At 40.9% G+C, this 17,215-nt stretch overlaps 8 protein-coding genes across 8 annotated transcripts; 4 read left to right on the plus strand and 4 right to left on the minus strand.

The window, feature by feature from the left end:
• Nucleotides 1–500: 500 nt before the first annotated feature.
• Nucleotides 501–2,406, plus strand: IL334_004921 (uncharacterized protein; the record flags this gene model as incomplete). The annotated part of the gene is made up of 6 exons (XM_062936636.1): nucleotides 501–899; nucleotides 1,001–1,351; nucleotides 1,426–1,564; nucleotides 1,689–1,757; nucleotides 1,842–2,251; nucleotides 2,344–2,406. 6 exons carry the CDS (start codon nucleotides 501–503, stop codon nucleotides 2,404–2,406), a joined length of 1,431 nt encoding a protein of 476 aa, XP_062792687.1.
• A 615-nt stretch (nucleotides 2,407–3,021) lies between these two features.
• On the minus strand, nucleotides 3,022–3,926 carry IL334_004922 (uncharacterized protein; the record flags this gene model as incomplete). The annotated part of the gene is made up of 3 exons (XM_062936637.1): nucleotides 3,022–3,395; nucleotides 3,473–3,640; nucleotides 3,794–3,926. 3 exons carry the CDS (start codon nucleotides 3,924–3,926, stop codon nucleotides 3,022–3,024), a joined length of 675 nt encoding a protein of 224 aa, XP_062792688.1.
• Nucleotides 3,927–5,065: 1,139 nt separating this feature from the next.
• Nucleotides 5,066–6,722, plus strand: IL334_004923 (acetolactate synthase, small subunit; the record flags this gene model as incomplete). Its single annotated transcript, XM_062936638.1, has 6 exons — nucleotides 5,066–5,204; nucleotides 5,286–5,415; nucleotides 5,481–5,566; nucleotides 5,631–5,740; nucleotides 5,890–6,409; nucleotides 6,619–6,722. 6 exons carry the CDS (start codon nucleotides 5,066–5,068, stop codon nucleotides 6,720–6,722), a joined length of 1,089 nt encoding a protein of 362 aa, XP_062792689.1.
• Nucleotides 6,723–6,997: 275 nt separating this feature from the next.
• On the minus strand, nucleotides 6,998–8,632 carry IL334_004924 (uncharacterized protein; the record flags this gene model as incomplete). The annotated part of the gene is made up of 8 exons (XM_062936639.1): nucleotides 6,998–7,063; nucleotides 7,136–7,274; nucleotides 7,344–7,362; nucleotides 7,491–7,638; nucleotides 7,751–7,871; nucleotides 7,940–8,031; nucleotides 8,178–8,336; nucleotides 8,471–8,632. The coding sequence occupies 8 exons, from the start codon at nucleotides 8,630–8,632 to the stop codon at nucleotides 6,998–7,000; spliced, it is 906 nt and encodes a 301-aa protein (XP_062792690.1).
• Nucleotides 8,633–9,064: 432 nt separating this feature from the next.
• IL334_004925 (uncharacterized protein) lies at nucleotides 9,065–10,476 on the plus strand (the record flags this gene model as incomplete). The annotated part of the gene is made up of 5 exons (XM_062936640.1): nucleotides 9,065–9,280; nucleotides 9,481–9,600; nucleotides 9,712–9,724; nucleotides 9,852–9,990; nucleotides 10,134–10,476. The coding sequence occupies 5 exons, from the start codon at nucleotides 9,065–9,067 to the stop codon at nucleotides 10,474–10,476; spliced, it is 831 nt and encodes a 276-aa protein (XP_062792691.1).
• A 573-nt stretch (nucleotides 10,477–11,049) lies between these two features.
• Nucleotides 11,050–13,321, minus strand: IL334_004926 (uncharacterized protein; the record flags this gene model as incomplete). The annotated part of the gene is made up of 6 exons (XM_062936641.1): nucleotides 11,050–11,097; nucleotides 11,228–11,461; nucleotides 11,558–11,823; nucleotides 11,915–12,162; nucleotides 12,227–13,136; nucleotides 13,219–13,321. The coding sequence occupies 6 exons, from the start codon at nucleotides 13,319–13,321 to the stop codon at nucleotides 11,050–11,052; spliced, it is 1,809 nt and encodes a 602-aa protein (XP_062792692.1).
• Nucleotides 13,322–14,767: 1,446 nt separating this feature from the next.
• IL334_004927 (ATP-dependent Clp endopeptidase, proteolytic subunit ClpP) lies at nucleotides 14,768–16,025 on the minus strand (the record flags this gene model as incomplete). The annotated part of the gene is made up of 4 exons (XM_062936642.1): nucleotides 14,768–15,036; nucleotides 15,254–15,518; nucleotides 15,671–15,739; nucleotides 15,843–16,025. The coding sequence occupies 4 exons, from the start codon at nucleotides 16,023–16,025 to the stop codon at nucleotides 14,768–14,770; spliced, it is 786 nt and encodes a 261-aa protein (XP_062792693.1).
• A 376-nt stretch (nucleotides 16,026–16,401) lies between these two features.
• IL334_004928 (uncharacterized protein) lies at nucleotides 16,402–16,874 on the plus strand (the record flags this gene model as incomplete). The annotated part of the gene is made up of 3 exons (XM_062936643.1): nucleotides 16,402–16,502; nucleotides 16,655–16,759; nucleotides 16,850–16,874. The coding sequence occupies 3 exons, from the start codon at nucleotides 16,402–16,404 to the stop codon at nucleotides 16,872–16,874; spliced, it is 231 nt and encodes a 76-aa protein (XP_062792694.1).
• Nucleotides 16,875–17,215: the final 341 nt, after the last annotated feature.

Consider the following 17,215-nt stretch of genomic DNA (forward strand, 5'->3'; position numbering starts at 1 on the left):
TTATGAGAAGTAACTGCTGGTTTTTGCGAGGTTGATATCGCGACACATCATAGGGATTGGGGACAATCATTGAAATAGGACAGTTTAGATAGTTACGCTTCACAGTTTTGATTTTTTTGATCATTTGACGGTTATAGGATCATAGGATAGAGGGATTATGCTTTCTAGATACGTTTTCGTCGCTCATGCTTATCAAATCCATTCATATATGTATACATATAATTGCAATCTGTATCTACATTTTGTAAACCATCATGAGATTGAGTATTCCTGCCACCGAGGAACAAATGTTGTGGACCGGTTAACAATGCTGCCAGTCGATGACCGAACTGTGACGTGAATAGCGAGTTGCGAAATCACTTTGACTTTGACTTTCAATTGAATCGCTTCTTTATTTTTCAAAGTACAAGAACATCAAAACATAGCCTACTGTTGATAAGTGTTAGGCCCACACTAAGCTCAAACGAAGATACAGTAAATCCAACGAGTCTCGCTGGAATATGCCAGGATCATCAAACACTGAGTCTGAACCACTGCTTCCTATTTCCATCCCATCTTCAACCGCACCTTCTCGATCGCGCCTTTCAGCTCGAAGGTATATAACTCCCACTTCACCTATCAATAACACCAAGAACAAGGGCAAAGGGAAAGGGAAAGGGAAAGCCAGAGAAGATGATATCGAATCCGGTATAACGTCGGTCTACAACGATAACAATGAAGAGGAACAAGAAGAACAAGAACAAGAAGAAGAAGATGATGGTATAAAATTGAAACGTAAAGTGGAAAAGAGAGGAAGACACGTTACGATTATCTTTAGTAATGAATCTGATTTAACAGGTGGTGGGAACTTAGATTGTTGGGTTGAAGATGGTGAGAATGTTGGAAGTGTAAAAGATCAAGTGAGTACATCTATCTAATCTGTTCCATTGAGTCTTGTCGATCCGAGAATCCTTTTTGGTGACTTGAGTGTTTGGTGTTGATATTGATATAATGGAAATAGATCAAAACACTTCGACCTTCATTACACTCTCATAATTTACGATTAATCCATTCAGGTAGATTATTGACTGATGGTATATTACTTTTACCATGGTTGAGATCATTAGAAGAGAGAGTGAGGAGACAAGCTGCTGGAGTAGGTGGAGATGTCGAAAATGTTTTAAAGGAAGTTGGTTTGACTGAAGATCTATCTGATTCTGATCCTGATCCTCGCGGCCATGGGAATGGCCTTGGCCTTGGCGTTGGATCTAATGAAAGTAGAAGCAAGAAAGACGAGAACGAAAGAGTCTGGTTACATTGTATCGTTGGTGGTAAAGAAGAGAAATCGTCGTCAACATCCGAACACGAAGAGGCAAGTTAAACATCTCCTCATGACCAGTCAAATGTGCGAATCCAATGATACTGACCTCGAAGGACTTGTGATAGCCCTCCGCACCGCGTAGAAGAGGATTCGACGTTCTGCTAGATGCAGGTCTATCAGCGGATGACGTGGCCGCTATGAGAAGACAATTCTACGAAAGTAGAGGTGAAGAAGTTCCAGAAGGTATGGAAGGTGGTGATGTCAGTGAGTACGAGGAACAAGTTTTTCTCAGTTCAACTACCATAGACAGATTGGAAAGAACACAACTCTTAATCCGATACTCATTCCTGGACAAGCGCGATGCTGATGAGTACATTCGTAATGGTAGACGACGAACACGCAAGAGCATTGGAAGAACAATGGATAGAAGGTGACATGACAGCTGAGACAGCTTCCAGTGAGTGACAAGTTCATTCCACGTCAATCTGACTGCGATCGCTTGATCAAAAACCTAAAGCTAATATCCATACCGTGTGAATAGCAACATCCGAAGGAATGTATACATCAATACTTCATGGACTTTTAACAGGCTTCTTATTCCCTATATTACCTTGGTTCTTCTTTCGTGAACCACCTTTGCCTAATTTCTTTGATTCAGAATATCAAGCTATTGAATTCGTAAGATCAAGATCAATATCAATATCACCATCAACTTATGCATCTGCATCCACTTTGAATGCGAACGGAAGTGGAGCAAGAGGAAGTTCGACAAGTGGACCTAATCAAGGAGTAGAAATTGATAGACCGACATCACCAATTCCACCTTCAACAGCCACGACGACGACTAATACCACACCTGCTGTGAGTACTCAAGATAGACTAGTAAGAGCTGGTGGAATTGTGGGATTGGGTGAAGTCGTTGCATCTCAAGTATTTGGAAAAAGAATGCAGGTCAGTCCATCTCACGATCTTTGCTATCATGGGAAGACCCACACAAGGAAAGGACGTGGCTGACGTTTACTCTTGGAATTATTCGACAATAGATGGGTATACTCTTGGGTACTATCCTGAATATAGCCTTTGGGGCTTTGAGATTCCTCAACTAGACTAAGACGGTCGCTTGTAATATTCGTCTTACAAACAACGATATATGAACTGTTGTACATTCACTTTTGTATTGTAATTATTGTTTGACATGAAATATGTAGACTTCCTCGTCTGAATTGAAGATATGTTCTCACATCTCTCTTGATTTGGCATGGACACATACATCTGAAGATGACTTGTATGATTGTGCGCAATTTCCATTCCGACTGTTATCGATCGGTTGTTGGTCGTAAACCGAGCTCAAGCTCAGTGCACCATGATTAATTGGAGATGTTCATACTTTGATATTCATATCATATCATGACCTTCTAGGTCTTCCACAGCAATTTAGGTATATATCATAAAAACCAGGGTATCTAACCAAATAAGAAGAGGGAAAAAAGGGAGAGAGCGAGGTAAAAAAACGAATGAAGTGGTGGTATATATTTGATATATTTCGAAGATCATCGAATACATGAAGCTGACATGAAGAAAACCAAAAAAATGTCCGTTCCGTCAAAAATAGTCCATTAATCGTTTGAAAAAGCTAGTCGGTTCGTTTCGTAAATATGGACGTATAAAAAAAATCAATTTTCTTGTTATTCTTGAGGAAAGGTTTTTGATTGGTTTTACATTTAGAGAATGAGGTAAGAGACTATTCCAGCAGCACCCAAGAGCATACCTGCAGGTACTACATCTTTGAGAGCGGCACTGGTTGATTTTGATGCGGAAGCAGAAGCTGAACTACCTGATTTTGACGCTGAAGCAGCTAATCCAGCTGTCACTTTTGATGAAGCCGAAGAACCTGAAGAAGATGAATTTGAACTGGAGCCATTTGACGATGAAACTGTCGTCGAGTTTGAAGCTGAGATAGCTGCTAAAGTGGTTTGATTGAAAGATCCTGTCATTGATGAGATACTGAACATGGCTGAGAATGCTTCATATGGATATTGAGGTGCAGTTTCCGATTTCAATGATAATGATGTGAATCGTACAAAGTAATGTGAATCTATCAAGGGAGGGTTAGGTGGGTTCGAATTAGCTTTGAGATCAGTGAGATACATGGATGGATTTGAAATGACTCACCATCTTGTCCGATGGATGGATCAATAGTAGCGCTGATACTTGATGTCTTTGAGACATCCACTGATGCAGCCAAGTTTTGTAATTTGATTTGATTGTTAGTTGATCCAGTGTAGATGTCTACTGAACATGGTCCAACTGAAGCTACAGTAGGTGTTTTACCGTCGTCGGCTATGATAAGAAGAGAAAGAAGTCACAGCGTCAGCCACTGAATGACGGTCATTCTTGACATCTGGAGCAAAAGGAGGGGAAACGCAGAATCCGGATGAAAGGATAGACAAAGGGGAAAGTGACAGAAGAGAAAGAAGGAATGACCAAACTCACCCCACTTGACCTCGATGACTTGACCACCGGTAGCTTGGGTAGTACCGACTGGAGAAGTGATGTATACACCTGCTAAGACAGGTTGGAGAGCAGCAGCTGCGATGAGCAAGTATGAAGCGGCGGAAGCGAGCATTTTGGTTTTTGTTTTTCTTGCAATTTGGTCTGTTGAGGGAGGTAAACGAAGTGTGAGGTTGCGATTTTAATATTTTTGGGTTGATTGATTGATTCTGATCACAAGAATGTGATTCACAGATGTAAAGAATGTGGTAGTCGTTTCTGATGTGAGAGAGAAGGTGGTGGGTTTAGTCGGTATTTGAATTGTCAGAGGTGTCAGATGGATGTCGAAAAGAACGAGGCTCGTCAAAGAGGTATTAATTAATGATGAAATGAGGAAGGGGGGAAAGTTGGAGCTGGAGCTGGAGTAGAGTATATACGACAAGGGATAACTCCATACAAAATGTCACAAGAGGGGGGGGGGAGAGAGAAGGGGATCAAAGCGTCATTAAACAATACAACATGGAAAATGTTCAGAGAACCCTTTATGGGCTTTATTACGTCTCCTTGGCAATCATCCCATTGTTCCCATCCTTCCTCGTCCTCTCTCTCTTCCTTGGTACATGATAAAAAGGTGGGGTCCAAGCTTGACCGACATAAAGAAAGAAGAACAGATGGGCCTGAGCTTGGTGTTATATCATGTAAGCCACCTTGACCATCCCATGATACATCTTTCGCCTTTCATCTCTCACCTTCATCATCATTACAGGGTGTACTCTTTCCTTTCATGTGCATGTTTAAATTGAAACCAGTAAACAAAAACAAACAATCCAGTGTGTTATGTTGTTTACATTTGTTGACATTTATTGTTTACGTTGAAACATGTGCCTATACACGGGGTATATAACAACCAAAAAACAAACTAACAGTGCCTGAAATAAGGCAGGGGATCCGTGCATTTTATAGGTGATCGGGAAAAGGAAACGAATCGGGATTACCGGGAGGATCATAATGGATGTGGCACTAAATGGAGATTGTGTTCAACTCCTTTTCAGCAAATGACAATTGAATGGGGCCTCATTTTCTCTCTCTCTGCGGAATCAAAATTCAACACGAGTCGAGGATGTAGCAAAAGATCTTCGAAATAAAATAAAAAAGTCAGAATTGGCAGAGCGTCAGTTAATTGAATATAGTCAAAATAGATATCATACTCTTCGCATTCGCATTCTCAAACAAAAAAAGAAACACAAAAAGCTCAAAAGCTCAGCATCAGCAAACATGTCAGCTAGAGCTATCTCCTCTTCCATAAGAGGACGAAGTCTCCCTTCGCTCGCTGTAAGATGGTCTTCAACTACAGCTCCTGCTAAAGGTCCCGCAGCTCCTAAATCAATTGACGATAGTACCTCTGCTTTGGATTGTGAGTAACATACCCATCATACTTGGGAAAGCAAAGCCTCCTATGGTATCATTCTTAAGCTGAATCACTTTGACGTTCTAGATAAAATCCACAAAACAGCAAGGAGACTCCCTCATTTAGCTACACCTAATCCTAGAACACCATCAGCAGAAGAAGCAGTAACGAATATCTTGTACAACACCCCTGCTCCTTCGAACGAACCTTACAAGAGGTGAGCTTCTTGTCGTACACTTCGCTTGGGTGTGAACGCAGAAAGCTGATTGAAAACCTATTTAGACACTTGCTCAACTGTTTGGTCCAAAATGAACCCGGTGTACTTTCGAGAGTATCAGGTATCTTGGCTGGAAGAGGGTTCAACATTGGTGAGTGAACGTATATTACGAGATTATTATGGGATGAGCTAATGATTAAATACTCGAACTGCAGACTCCCTTGTCGTTTGTCAAACTGAGATTAGAGATTTATCAAGAATGTGTATCGTTCTCAGAGGACAAGATGGTGTTATTGAACAAGCTCGAAGGCAATTAGAGGATTTGGTGAGTTTAATCATTTCCTAAGTTGATCCTCAGAATAATGTGGAATACCTTACATATTACCATGTTGGATTTTATTTTCGTTTCAATTGCGTGTCAATGGGAAATTGGCTGATATCAATATCGTCGTTTTTTATTCGTTTTTTTTATAGGTTCCCGTGTGGGCAGTATTAGATTACACTAAAACATCAGTTGTTGAACGTGAACTTTTACTTGCAAAAGTATCGATTTTAGGACCTGAATTTGCTGAAGCACAATTACAATCATCAACTATTCCAGATGCGTCATTCGAAGCTGCACTTGAACAACAACAACAAAATCCACCTACATTCGTCACCAACGAAGGAAGTGGAGATTCATCAGCAGCGAAATTACAACGAGAACAAGCGTTGGCAAGATCGTTCGAACATGCATCAGATTCTGACAATAGTCATGGACAAGGACATGGGTTATATCCATCAAGAGCGAGAAATGAAATATCAGCTTCAGAAGCTTTAATAGCTAAAAACTTACATCTCTCGGCAATCAAAACTCTTTCAGAACAATTCGGAGGTAGAGTCGTGGATGTAGCTGAAAATTCTGCAATAGTAGAATTAACTGCTAAATCTTCAAGAGTCGATTCTTTCTTATCTCTCATCAGACCTTTCGGTGTTCTCGAAGCGGCCCGATCAGGTGAGTTGCTTTTCACCTTTTTGTGTGTGGTCGAATCTTGTTCTTCGAGGAGGAGTTCAGGGTGAAAGATAAGGAAAACCGGAAATCATACCGAGGGGAAATGGATAGATTGTGGATTGGTAACGATAGAGGTATCGAACGGACACAGGTCTAGCGATCACCGTGATTAAATTTATTACACGACACCTACTGACAATTTTCACTCTTAGGTGTCATGGCTCTCCCCCGAACTCCAATCCCCCGATACGGTGAAGAGGACGATATCATAGCTGAGAAAGAGGAGATTGACGTATCTTTACTTCCTCCTGGATAAATGTATGGTCATAAGTTGTAGATAAGATCAAAATGGACGGGTATGTAGTGCAGTACAGTTGAGTAGATGACACATGCGACTGTATGCGTATACCATGACTCCTTCTGGATGTCTAGTTAAAACCTTTTAACCATTGGATATAATTGCATTTTGTCGTGTAATCTATCTGGAATAATCTATGTAAATCACCAAGAATATCGAAGCCTGCCATACTACTTTCATACCATACAATCCTTTCATCCGACATACCATACCAAGCTATGCTTCGAGCTTGCTTATAGCACAGCTGAAATAACAGGATAAGCCTGTTCGTAAACAGTGAAGATGATACCACCGCTCATCTAGGAATGGAAAAATGTGAATTTAGCTCTTTCTCATTGATCGCAAAGTGATGGGAAATGATAGATACTCACTATTAATCTACCTAATCTAGGTACAGTTCCTTTCCAAAATTTGAAGAAACCTTCTTCTGTAAGAATTCTGTAAGCGCAATGTAAAGAATTTCGGTATTCGGTTTTGGCTCGTAGGGATTGCATTCGTGTTTTGATCACGCTACGCGAGGAGGAAAAGAAGTTCGGCTTAGCTCCTCGCATTATGATACTATCAAATTTTTTGACTCACTCAAATGGCATCGTAGTATCTATCACAAGAAAGAAAAGAAAAGAAACGGGGATATCAGTCAATGTCAATATATTATTCTGTAGATTTACTATTTGTATTTCGTGTTTCATATATCCAAAAAAAAATTAAAAAAAATCCCACACTTACAGACAGTTATGACACCTGCAGTAGCACCTATACCGAAAGTCATCCAACCTGGCATTTGAGTTCCTGGAACTACACTTCCTTGAGCTAATTGTTTGAGTGTTGAATAAGATGAAAATCTGACTGCTGAATTTGCACCTTGACGAAGCATCTATGGAAAAAAAATTAGCGACGCTATTTCCCCTCATATATGCAAGGATTTCATAGGTAGTAGAAAATTAGGAGATAGGATATAAGTTATATGTTATATAGTATATACTCACAACGGGTCCAACACCTCTATAAATACCAAACCACCCTTCTTCTTTAATTATGGTTTGTACAGCGTGGGAAGTACCTTTAAATCGTGGTTGAGCAAGTTTCGAATCTTCGATCATTTTTGTCCTTGAATCAATGGTGATAGATATCAGCGTTGGTTCCTTTGAGTAGACAGAGGGCAAATCCAGACTCACTTGATAGTTTCTGATGGGGTGACTGCTATTACTGCTTCTGACATTCCTGCTCCCAAACCAGCCAACATCGATCTCGGGGCTGTGAGTTTCCCCTAATTTCCAAACGAATTGGTATCAGCTCTTCAAGCTTTGAATGTAAACCATCTAAGGAATAACATGTATATGACGTATCTCGAGTATGCAATACTGCGAAAGACACAGAAAGGTTCCTCAAGTGAGGTTGGGATCGTTCACTTACCTCTTCATCTTTTAACAGACTCTTAAACTGGTCGTAAGTCGTAAATCTCACACCTGCTTTGGCAGCGTTTCCAATAATCACAGGTGTGACACCTGCATATAAACCTTTGAAACCTCTTTGTTGAATCGTATTTCTCAACATCTGATAAGGTGTGAGTTGCTAGATTTTCCATCCATGTCAGCTTTGATCTTCGTGTGCTACTTCGATCCGAATCAAGATTTCGCAAGCAACGATAAGTATCATTTGAAAAGATAGATATTATGATAATGTTTTTTCATGTTTTGGGAACTCACTTTTCCACCTTCCAGAGCACCAAATTGGAGTTGAGTCTTCAAACTTTCCAAAGGAAAAGTAACGAAAGCTTCTGATCCACCTGCTATGGCACCTGCAAGCAAAGAAGCTATAGGTTTCTCTTTACCTTTACCTTTTGCTTGAGCTTGAGCTTGCGATGACATCTTTTTGCAATCGTTGTTGAGCCTGGATCTTCAGTGCAGTCAAGGATGAAGAGTGATTGAAGTGTCGATTCGACCTTGGGAGAGACTGTTATACTCATACCTAGGATTGTAGGGGATTTTTCATGTGGATGTGGGATGGGATGACTCGTGTGATCGAACGAATTGATGATTATGATTTGATGATCCTAATGATCATTAGGATTTGATCTCAGCCCAATCGTAATTGACATTAGAATATCGTTGGTTAGGGGAGGCATAAAACGTAAACTTCAACGTAAACGTAAAAGTGGAGGTCTGATGTTGATTTTTCTGAAAAATGAAAATAGTCAGTTTAGTCAAAAGTGTAGAATAGAAGAGACATTTAATCTAGTAGAGTTCGACTACTACATCTACCTATTTCGTACGCTATATCAAGGAGAAAGAATCGCGATCATGCCAGTGGACAAGAAGACGAAAACACGCTCAAACCCATATGAAAAGGTCAAACCAGAAGCTGGACCTTCTTCGAGTGAAGTCCAAATACAAATTCAAAGACCAGGTAGACCGACTCATAAAATACCAACTGTCGAACAAAGAAGTTCAGATGCTATACCCGGATTAAGTAAACTGAAAGGTCAAATAAGGCAGACCAAGAGATTACTGGCCAAGGTGAGCATCAAACCGTTTGATTTTATATAGCAAAGAGCGTGTAAACGTAATGCAGGAATGGTTGTTCCGTTCAAATCGATCTGGCCTCACCAAAAAGAAACAATCAATCGTTTTAAAACCCCATAGATTAATATCAAAGGGAACTAACAAGAGATGCTGTGGATACGATGAATTGATTCTGATAAACTGCATTGATATAGGAGACGTTGGAACCTGGATTACGTGTTCAGACTCAACGTCGATTGACGAGTTTAGAAGCTGATCTAGCATCTGCTCTGAAGAGAGATGTCGAGAAGAAAAATGGAGCGAAATATCATATGGTAAGTGTTGTGAACTGACTTCCATATTTCTCATCAATTCCATAGGGATTGTTCTGTCATGTCGCTTGTGTTACACAGAAGCTGATTTTGTCATTGTCTATGTATAATCAGGTGAAATTCTTCGGTCAGTTGCTCTTTCCTTTCACATGATTACTTTACTTTACTTTACTTTGAAATCCCATGTCTGGCTATTGATATACGTTCATATCATCGTAACATGCTGATATCGTTTTATTTTTGGATGTACATAGAACGCCAAAAGCTCGTACGTATAATCAAACGTTTAAATCGCAAGATGAAAGAAGAAGATAAGAGTGAAAAGAAAAAATCGAAATTGGAAGAAGAGTTGAGTGATGCTAGAATCATGATGAATTACGTTCTAAATTTCCCGTGAGTGGTTGTCCCGATGTGTGTGCTCTTGATGGTGTCTTCTCCACAAGAAGACACAAATTGAGAGATTCGTTTCTTCGAATCGTAAGCAAAATCAAGATCAAGCTAACCTCGATCTTGGGATCTTGTCTCGAACTAAACAGGAATTCCGAAAAATACATCTCATTATTCCCTCCCTCATCCGAATCCGATCCCACATCTGCATCAGCTTCCACATCTGCATCGACCAAAGAATCTAAATTGACCTTACCACTTCTCCTCCACCCAACGCCGAATATCGAAGAATTAGATAAACCCTCCAAGAGGAGATACGAGATTTTGAATGAGATTTCAACTTTAATGAAAGACGGTAAATTGTCTTTGAATCCTGAAGATGAAGTCAAGAAAGAGAAAGTCAATTTGTTGAAATCTGATAATACATCCAAAGCAACTAAAGGGGATAACAAGGTCGATGAAGAGGAAGATGATTTCTTTGAATCTGATTAGTGATCCTCTTTGTACCAAGATAGTTCGACCTGGTGGGTTCAATAGTGTCTCTACTGAGTGGGCACTCTTTTATCAAGATAGAGTTGAATGTCGGACTTCGTTGAACATCAGTAATTGGAACAATAATGAAACAAACCGACCATGTAATAATAACAATACATAACATGTCACACATATCCATGCATAATGAATAATACTAAAGGTCTGAATGTGCATTCGTTCATGGGGTATTTCCTTCCGAAGGTATATAAGTACTAAATCGCGAAAACAACGAATCCAAAAACGAACTAGACTACTAACCGAACTCTATGTATAATGAAGTGATCAAGGAGAGATAGGGAGAACAAGACGGCAAACGGCATTTGACTTGTATTGAATGGAAAGCAAGAGAAGAAGGCGAAGAGATGTATCAGTCAGAAACAAATAGTCTAGGTAGAAAGGCTATCATGATATATCCTGGAACATCCAACCGACCAGCAAGACAAGAGGGATATACACATCAAAGTAGAGTAATTCTAGAGAGGGAACCCAAGCTGACCAGAGCCTTCTTTGGGTCGGGTATGGTAAGAGAAATTAACAATCAAGAACACCAGAATGGTAATTGTAATTGTATATTCCAGCCTAGTCATGATCATGATCACAAACCAAAAAATTAGCACACGTAATTCACCATAATAACTGATCCTCTGTGCTCGAGATTCAAAGGGGAATACTGTGTCGAAAAACGACAAGAGAAAAAGCGAAAACTTACAAACTCTTTTGTCGGCCAACACTTATCACTAATATCAACAGTTGATACACCTTTTTTCCATCCGCTGGTCAAAGTCAAAAATTCGAATTTCTGTTCACCCACTCCCATTGGAATCTCGATCGATTGTACGCCTGGTTTGACGATTTTGAACACGGGGGCATTTGATCCTGAAGTGATTTTGACTGTACCTCCTAATTTGGTCATTGTAGTTACGAATACTGTATCTGCGACGAACTGAAAGTGAGGCGAATTCATAAGCTTTAATCCTTTCTTTATTCAACCTACGAGACTGACGATCACGAGTATGAGAGATAAGGATTAATCACTCACTTCCCATCCTTCAGGTTTACTTCCAAAGTTATCTGTGTCATCACAATTCGCAGATTTCAAATGAGGTCTGTACCAGTAGAACAATTGATCTTTTTCAATCACAGGTGATTTTTTACCTGCTTTCCAAGCTTTTATATAAGGTAATGATAAATCTAACATTGCGGAATGATCTAAACCTTCTGACCATTTTGAAGATCCATCATCTGTATGATTACCTCCCCATGGTCTGACATTATGAGATTCTCCATAGTCGTTCCATGTGACGACTGTATCATTGGTCAAAACATCAAACCCCTCATCAGCGCTTGATCGATTTTATCTTTAATGTACCTTTCTTCGGACTATCGTTTGACTCACTCTCGATGAATTTCAAATTATCACCCATTTGTAATAATTGGTCCCAACGATATTTCCATAAATTTTCTGATCTGAATAACCAGTTCTTGGACCAAGGGACTTCTTTACCGAAATGAGTGAAAAACCAAGATGATACAGGAGCCATGTAAACTTTATTCGCTTTTCCAACTACATCGAGATAAGCTTCATCTTGAACAGTGGTGAGTGGTTCGTTGATGGGCTTGTTATCTTTACTAGCCCACGCGGTCCTACAGTTCAGTAAAAACATCAGTTCAATCCATCAAAGATGTATGGATTTAGCGTTCTGCTTACCATGAGAATAAACCACTTAATCCAGCGTTATTTGCGTTTTCTTGAGTTGGCGCCCAAAACGGAACAGCGTAAATTTCTTCACCAACTTCTTTGGCTACAGCTGACCAATCGAATCCATCACCTATAAAAGTAGATACGAAAGGTTTCCCATCTACTCTCAATTGAGCAGGCAGATTGTTATATCTTTTCATCATTTCCGCTACACCAGTGACATTTGTTGTTGTATACCAATTGAAATCGAATGAGATGAAACAAACGAAATCACCAGATTGTTTTGCTGCTTCATAAGCTAGATCTAATTGATCTTGTGAATACCAATCTAGTCCTATATTTAATGCGAATCCATCAATACCTTTCGATTTAGCTAATGCAATATCATCCAACCAATCATTCAAGACATATCCATGGACAATACCGATCATGAAATGTGCGAAAACTTTCTTGTCGTTTGATCCTGTTGAAGATTGTTGACCACCACCTCCCAAGTTTCCCCAACTGCCGTCGAATGAAGCAGCTTTGACTTCGACAGAATCAGAATCAGAGGTAGAATTGATCCCAGCGGAAACGTTGACACTGATACCCAGAGACGCTGAAGTGGAAGATACATCGGCAGTATAAGCTGTGGTGCTGGAGACGAGATCATCAGATGACGAAGCAGAGGAAACGAATGTGTCGATTGGGTTTGTAGCTTGAGACAGTCCGTATATTCCAGTAGCAGTTTGTACGCCTTGGGAGGAAGTAGTAGTGGTAGTTGCTTGTGAATCGCTCAATTGTTCAGATACAGTCTCGGCAGCGAGGGCGGCCACTGTTATGGGAGTTTCTGCTCCTGTAGCAGTTTGAGTTGGTGAAGCATCGACCCAAACGGTCTCAGTCTCGTAGATTGTTTCAATCACTTGACGCTCAGCGAGGCCTATACGATTAGAAACGACCCTATTAGTATTGGTGTATGACTCTCAGATGTATGCAGACTAATGATGTATGAGATAGCTTACCTTCGTGATTATTATGTCTTGATCTCCTTTGGAAAGAATCACCATGTTTACCAAATGCAGAAGGTAACAGTTGTAGTAACCCTATGGCTATAGCGAACTTCATATTGACACTTCACAACTGGGCTGTTAACAGCGATGTACAGCAGGGTGATGAGTCGGTGTTATAGATTGGAGGTGATTGATTACCAAGATCAACTTGGTATTTGCGATATTAAGGTAAAGTAAAAGAACGACTATAGTCAGATTTCGAGGTAGGTTGAATGAGAAGATTAGCGATGATACACTAGGGGGATGATGCGTTTGAGCCTATGAGAAAGAAAGGAAAGAGTAAGAGAATGAGGGATGATAATGTCGATCAAATCAACTGATCCTTGTTTATATAACGACACGACGAAGCAGTTCAAATGAAATGCCAAGCTAAGGATATCCTTTGTTTTCTTCAGTAAGCTATTAACGAAGGGTGAGCGAGGTCTGTGATCGAGTACAGGAACAAACAGATGAAGGGGAGGGGAGGAGTCAGGGATCCGTTCAACGGAAGGACAAAGAGAAGGAAACAGTTCAAGGAGAAAGGAGGAGAAGTGAAAAAATCAAAGCTAAAAAGAAAGTTTTCTTCTGATCGAGCGGTTGTTAATAGGTTTTTACATCCCTTCTCATCTTCTCATCAACATGGTCAAGTATGCAGCATATCATCAGAGGACTACTTTGTTTGTCCAACATCGAACAATGAAGTAGCAAAAAGGAAGAAGCCAAACGTTGTTGTGCTCGGACTCAAACATGAAAAGCGCGTTCGAAACTTTAAAACACCAAAAAACAAAGACAACAAAGACAACCCCGGCTGAAACACGCTATGATCGCTGGTCAATTGTTCGTGTCTCAGGGTGAAAACAATGACAAGAACAACAAGAACAACAAGAACAACAAGAACAACAAGAACAACAAGAACAACAGGCTGCATTGTTGTTCTCTCACAAGGTATAGGGAGGTCTGAGAAACAAGGATAGTGCTGAAGAAGGAGCGCAATGTGATGGTCTGACCAAGCGCGCGCATTTGACGCAAATCTTCGATAGGATGGAGTGTCATTGAGGAGGCTCGCCGCTGTCTCACTCATGCAGACGATACTGGTCGCAGGTCGTGCTTTGCGCTTCTCATCAATGGTGAACGACACCTCGGTCACTGAAGCATGCATAAAATGCTTAATATCCGGTCCAACGTGACAAGTGCCTCTCAATCGATCGTACGCCATAGAAAACACGCTACTAAAGCCACAAGGCACCATGTGCCCATTACTTCGTTCTTCTTCTCGGTTAGCGTAGGACAGACGACCTTGGGAAAAAAATTCGGACGAGCTTAGTTTGCTTTCATAGAATACTAGTGTATGCTTGGTAGACCTACATATTCTGCGAGACCGAGCGAACTCGCAATCGAAGCTAAAACCCTGCTATGTGTACCGAGTATCGTTGCAGCCCATCCCAGTTCACACATGTTTGAGTATCTGCATAAGGCTCCTGATTCTATGTCAAGTGTGTTGCGAATCACTTCTACGGTATATCTACCTCTTCTCATCTTCACCGCCAACTCCACCATCCGATCGTCTAGTAACGATCTTATCCACAATCCCAAACTCTACAGCTTCATCAGCAGTCATGAAATAATCTCTCTCCAGAGCTTTCTCGAATCTACCTCTTGCAGTTTCTCTAGCTTCATCCGGACGTGTACAGTGATCTGCGTATATGTCAGTTAAAGAAGATCGGATTCGTAATATTTCTTTGGCGTGTAATGCTATATCTGAAGCTTGACCTTGAGCTCCTCCGGAAGGTTCTACGATTTTATGAAGATATGGTCAGCTAGAGCAACTGAAAAGGAAAAATGCTGGTAGGAGCAGAGTCCTTGAGACCCCGTTTTTCGCCCTTAGATAAAATGAGATTGACTTTTGATTCAACCTTATTGATCCCGGTTCCACTGGTAAACCATTTCCTGCCTCTTCACGCGTTGCGAACCGAATCCAAGTAAATCCTCAATCTGAGAGATCACTCACGATGTATCATGACACTACTGTTCTTTAAAGCATATCTATGACCCTTTTCTCCTCCAGCCAGTAACAAACTACCCATACTTGCCGCTTGACCCATACAGAACGTATGTACAGGCGGTGAGATATATTGCATCGTATCGTATATCGCTAAACCAGAAGTGACCACTCCTCCAGGGGAGTTTATATATAGTTTGATCGGACGAGACGGATCTTCAGCTTCTAGAAATAGCAGTTGTGCAGTTAGAAGTGTAGAATCCGCTGAGTTCACCTAAGGTTAAGGTCACGTTAGCGAGCTGACTGTAAGGGGAAGAAATCTTGGCATTCTTTATCATTCCCAAATGGAGTGATCAGGAGAATCGAGACGAAGCTCCTTCTTGAATGCGATCTTGATGATGCGACAATAACTGTAAAATCACTCACTGGACCAAGGAATATCACTCTTTCCCTTAATAATCTAGAATAGATATCATAACTCCTTTCTCCTCTTGCCTGAATGCATAAATGTCATTGGTCAGCTCTTCGTTTGCAAACACGAGGTTCTAGCACAGCTGAGGACAGACATATGGGAAAAAAGGCCGATTAGTCCACTTACAGTCTGCTCAACTACGATTGGTACTAAGGAATCTCTTACGACAGGATTCGAAGCTTCGTCATTATAACCACCTTCTTCTGCTCGAGGAAAAAGTCCGAAACTTCTTCGAGCTATTCTCGACGGTCCAGCTGCATTGGTGAATGAGCTTAAGGGCTTCAGGAAAGACGTGGTGATTCTTGACATTTTCGTTGATCTGAAAGTGCAGTGAACTATTGGACTGTTAGGATGTATCGAAATGTAATCAACCTTTTTTTGTCTTAGACCGAAGCTACAAGGTGGAGGGGGGAAGCAAAGTTCTAAACACGTGGCGATGTGCCACATTCATCGAATGACCGGATAAACCCGCTTAAGGTTATATGGGTACTAATGCTATATGGGGATTCGGAAAGGCTCGCGAAGTCCATTTTCTTATATGATCATTGGTTTAACTTACGGCAGCAATTTGAGTGAGTTTGACATTCCGACCTATCGTCTTTGTGTCGTTTTATAGTCTATCTTATTTGAGCATATAATTGTCCAACACTTCTTCTGCCAAGTCACCACTCAAACTTCCCTCATAATGTCAATGTTACTTCGATCCGCACCTCTTCGAGTCGCCCGATCTCTCCCCATCGCTAGAGGACAAGTCAGATCAGTCCATTTCGAGAATGTCGTCGATCAGTAAGTCCAAACTTTGGTCAAATTGGTGCTGTCAGCCCAGCCTCAATTATTCTCACGCTTTCAAACTTGTCCCATTTCTCGTATCGGAATCTAATGGATTTCTGCATCTGCATCATACGCTGATTGTAATGATCTTTCGTGATATAAAATAGCACTATTCCAACCGACGTAAAAAACAAACCTTGGTTAGCCGCTAAGATCATCGTCTTCGCTACTCTCGGTTTCGGTACCCCCTTCTACGCTGCTAGATGGCAAATGTGAGTTTGGGAGTTCTACCATACTCCTCATCCATCTTGATTTTCGACCATGGAAGTGCAGTGCTGATATGAGCTGTTTGGCGGGAGTAGCAAGAAGTCCTCAGGTGGAGCATAAACGCTTTATGCTTGAGTGTGGACATAGATAAATCTTTTAGTTGGACTAAGTTAAACAAAGAGGCTCTTGTCAATAGATCAGGATGGGGATGCGATATTCTTCTCAAACAACACTTGTGAGAGGAGAGGTATGACGAACGGCGAGTATCATTGGTCCCCGGTTCATGGTGGGCTAGTAGACATTCACACGACATCAATGAAGAGCCATTAAGTTGTTGATGATTACTCACGACGCTCGTCAAACTGGTGCATCTTTTGTCTATTGATCGCCTAATGTTCTGGACATTCTCCAGGACATATCGGTGAGGTCATGCTTATACTCACCTATTGACGACATTTACC

This window comes from Kwoniella shivajii, chromosome 6, assembly GCF_035658355.1.
Source record: "Kwoniella shivajii chromosome 6, complete sequence".
Classification (NCBI taxonomy): domain Eukaryota; kingdom Fungi; phylum Basidiomycota; class Tremellomycetes; order Tremellales; family Cryptococcaceae; genus Kwoniella; species Kwoniella shivajii.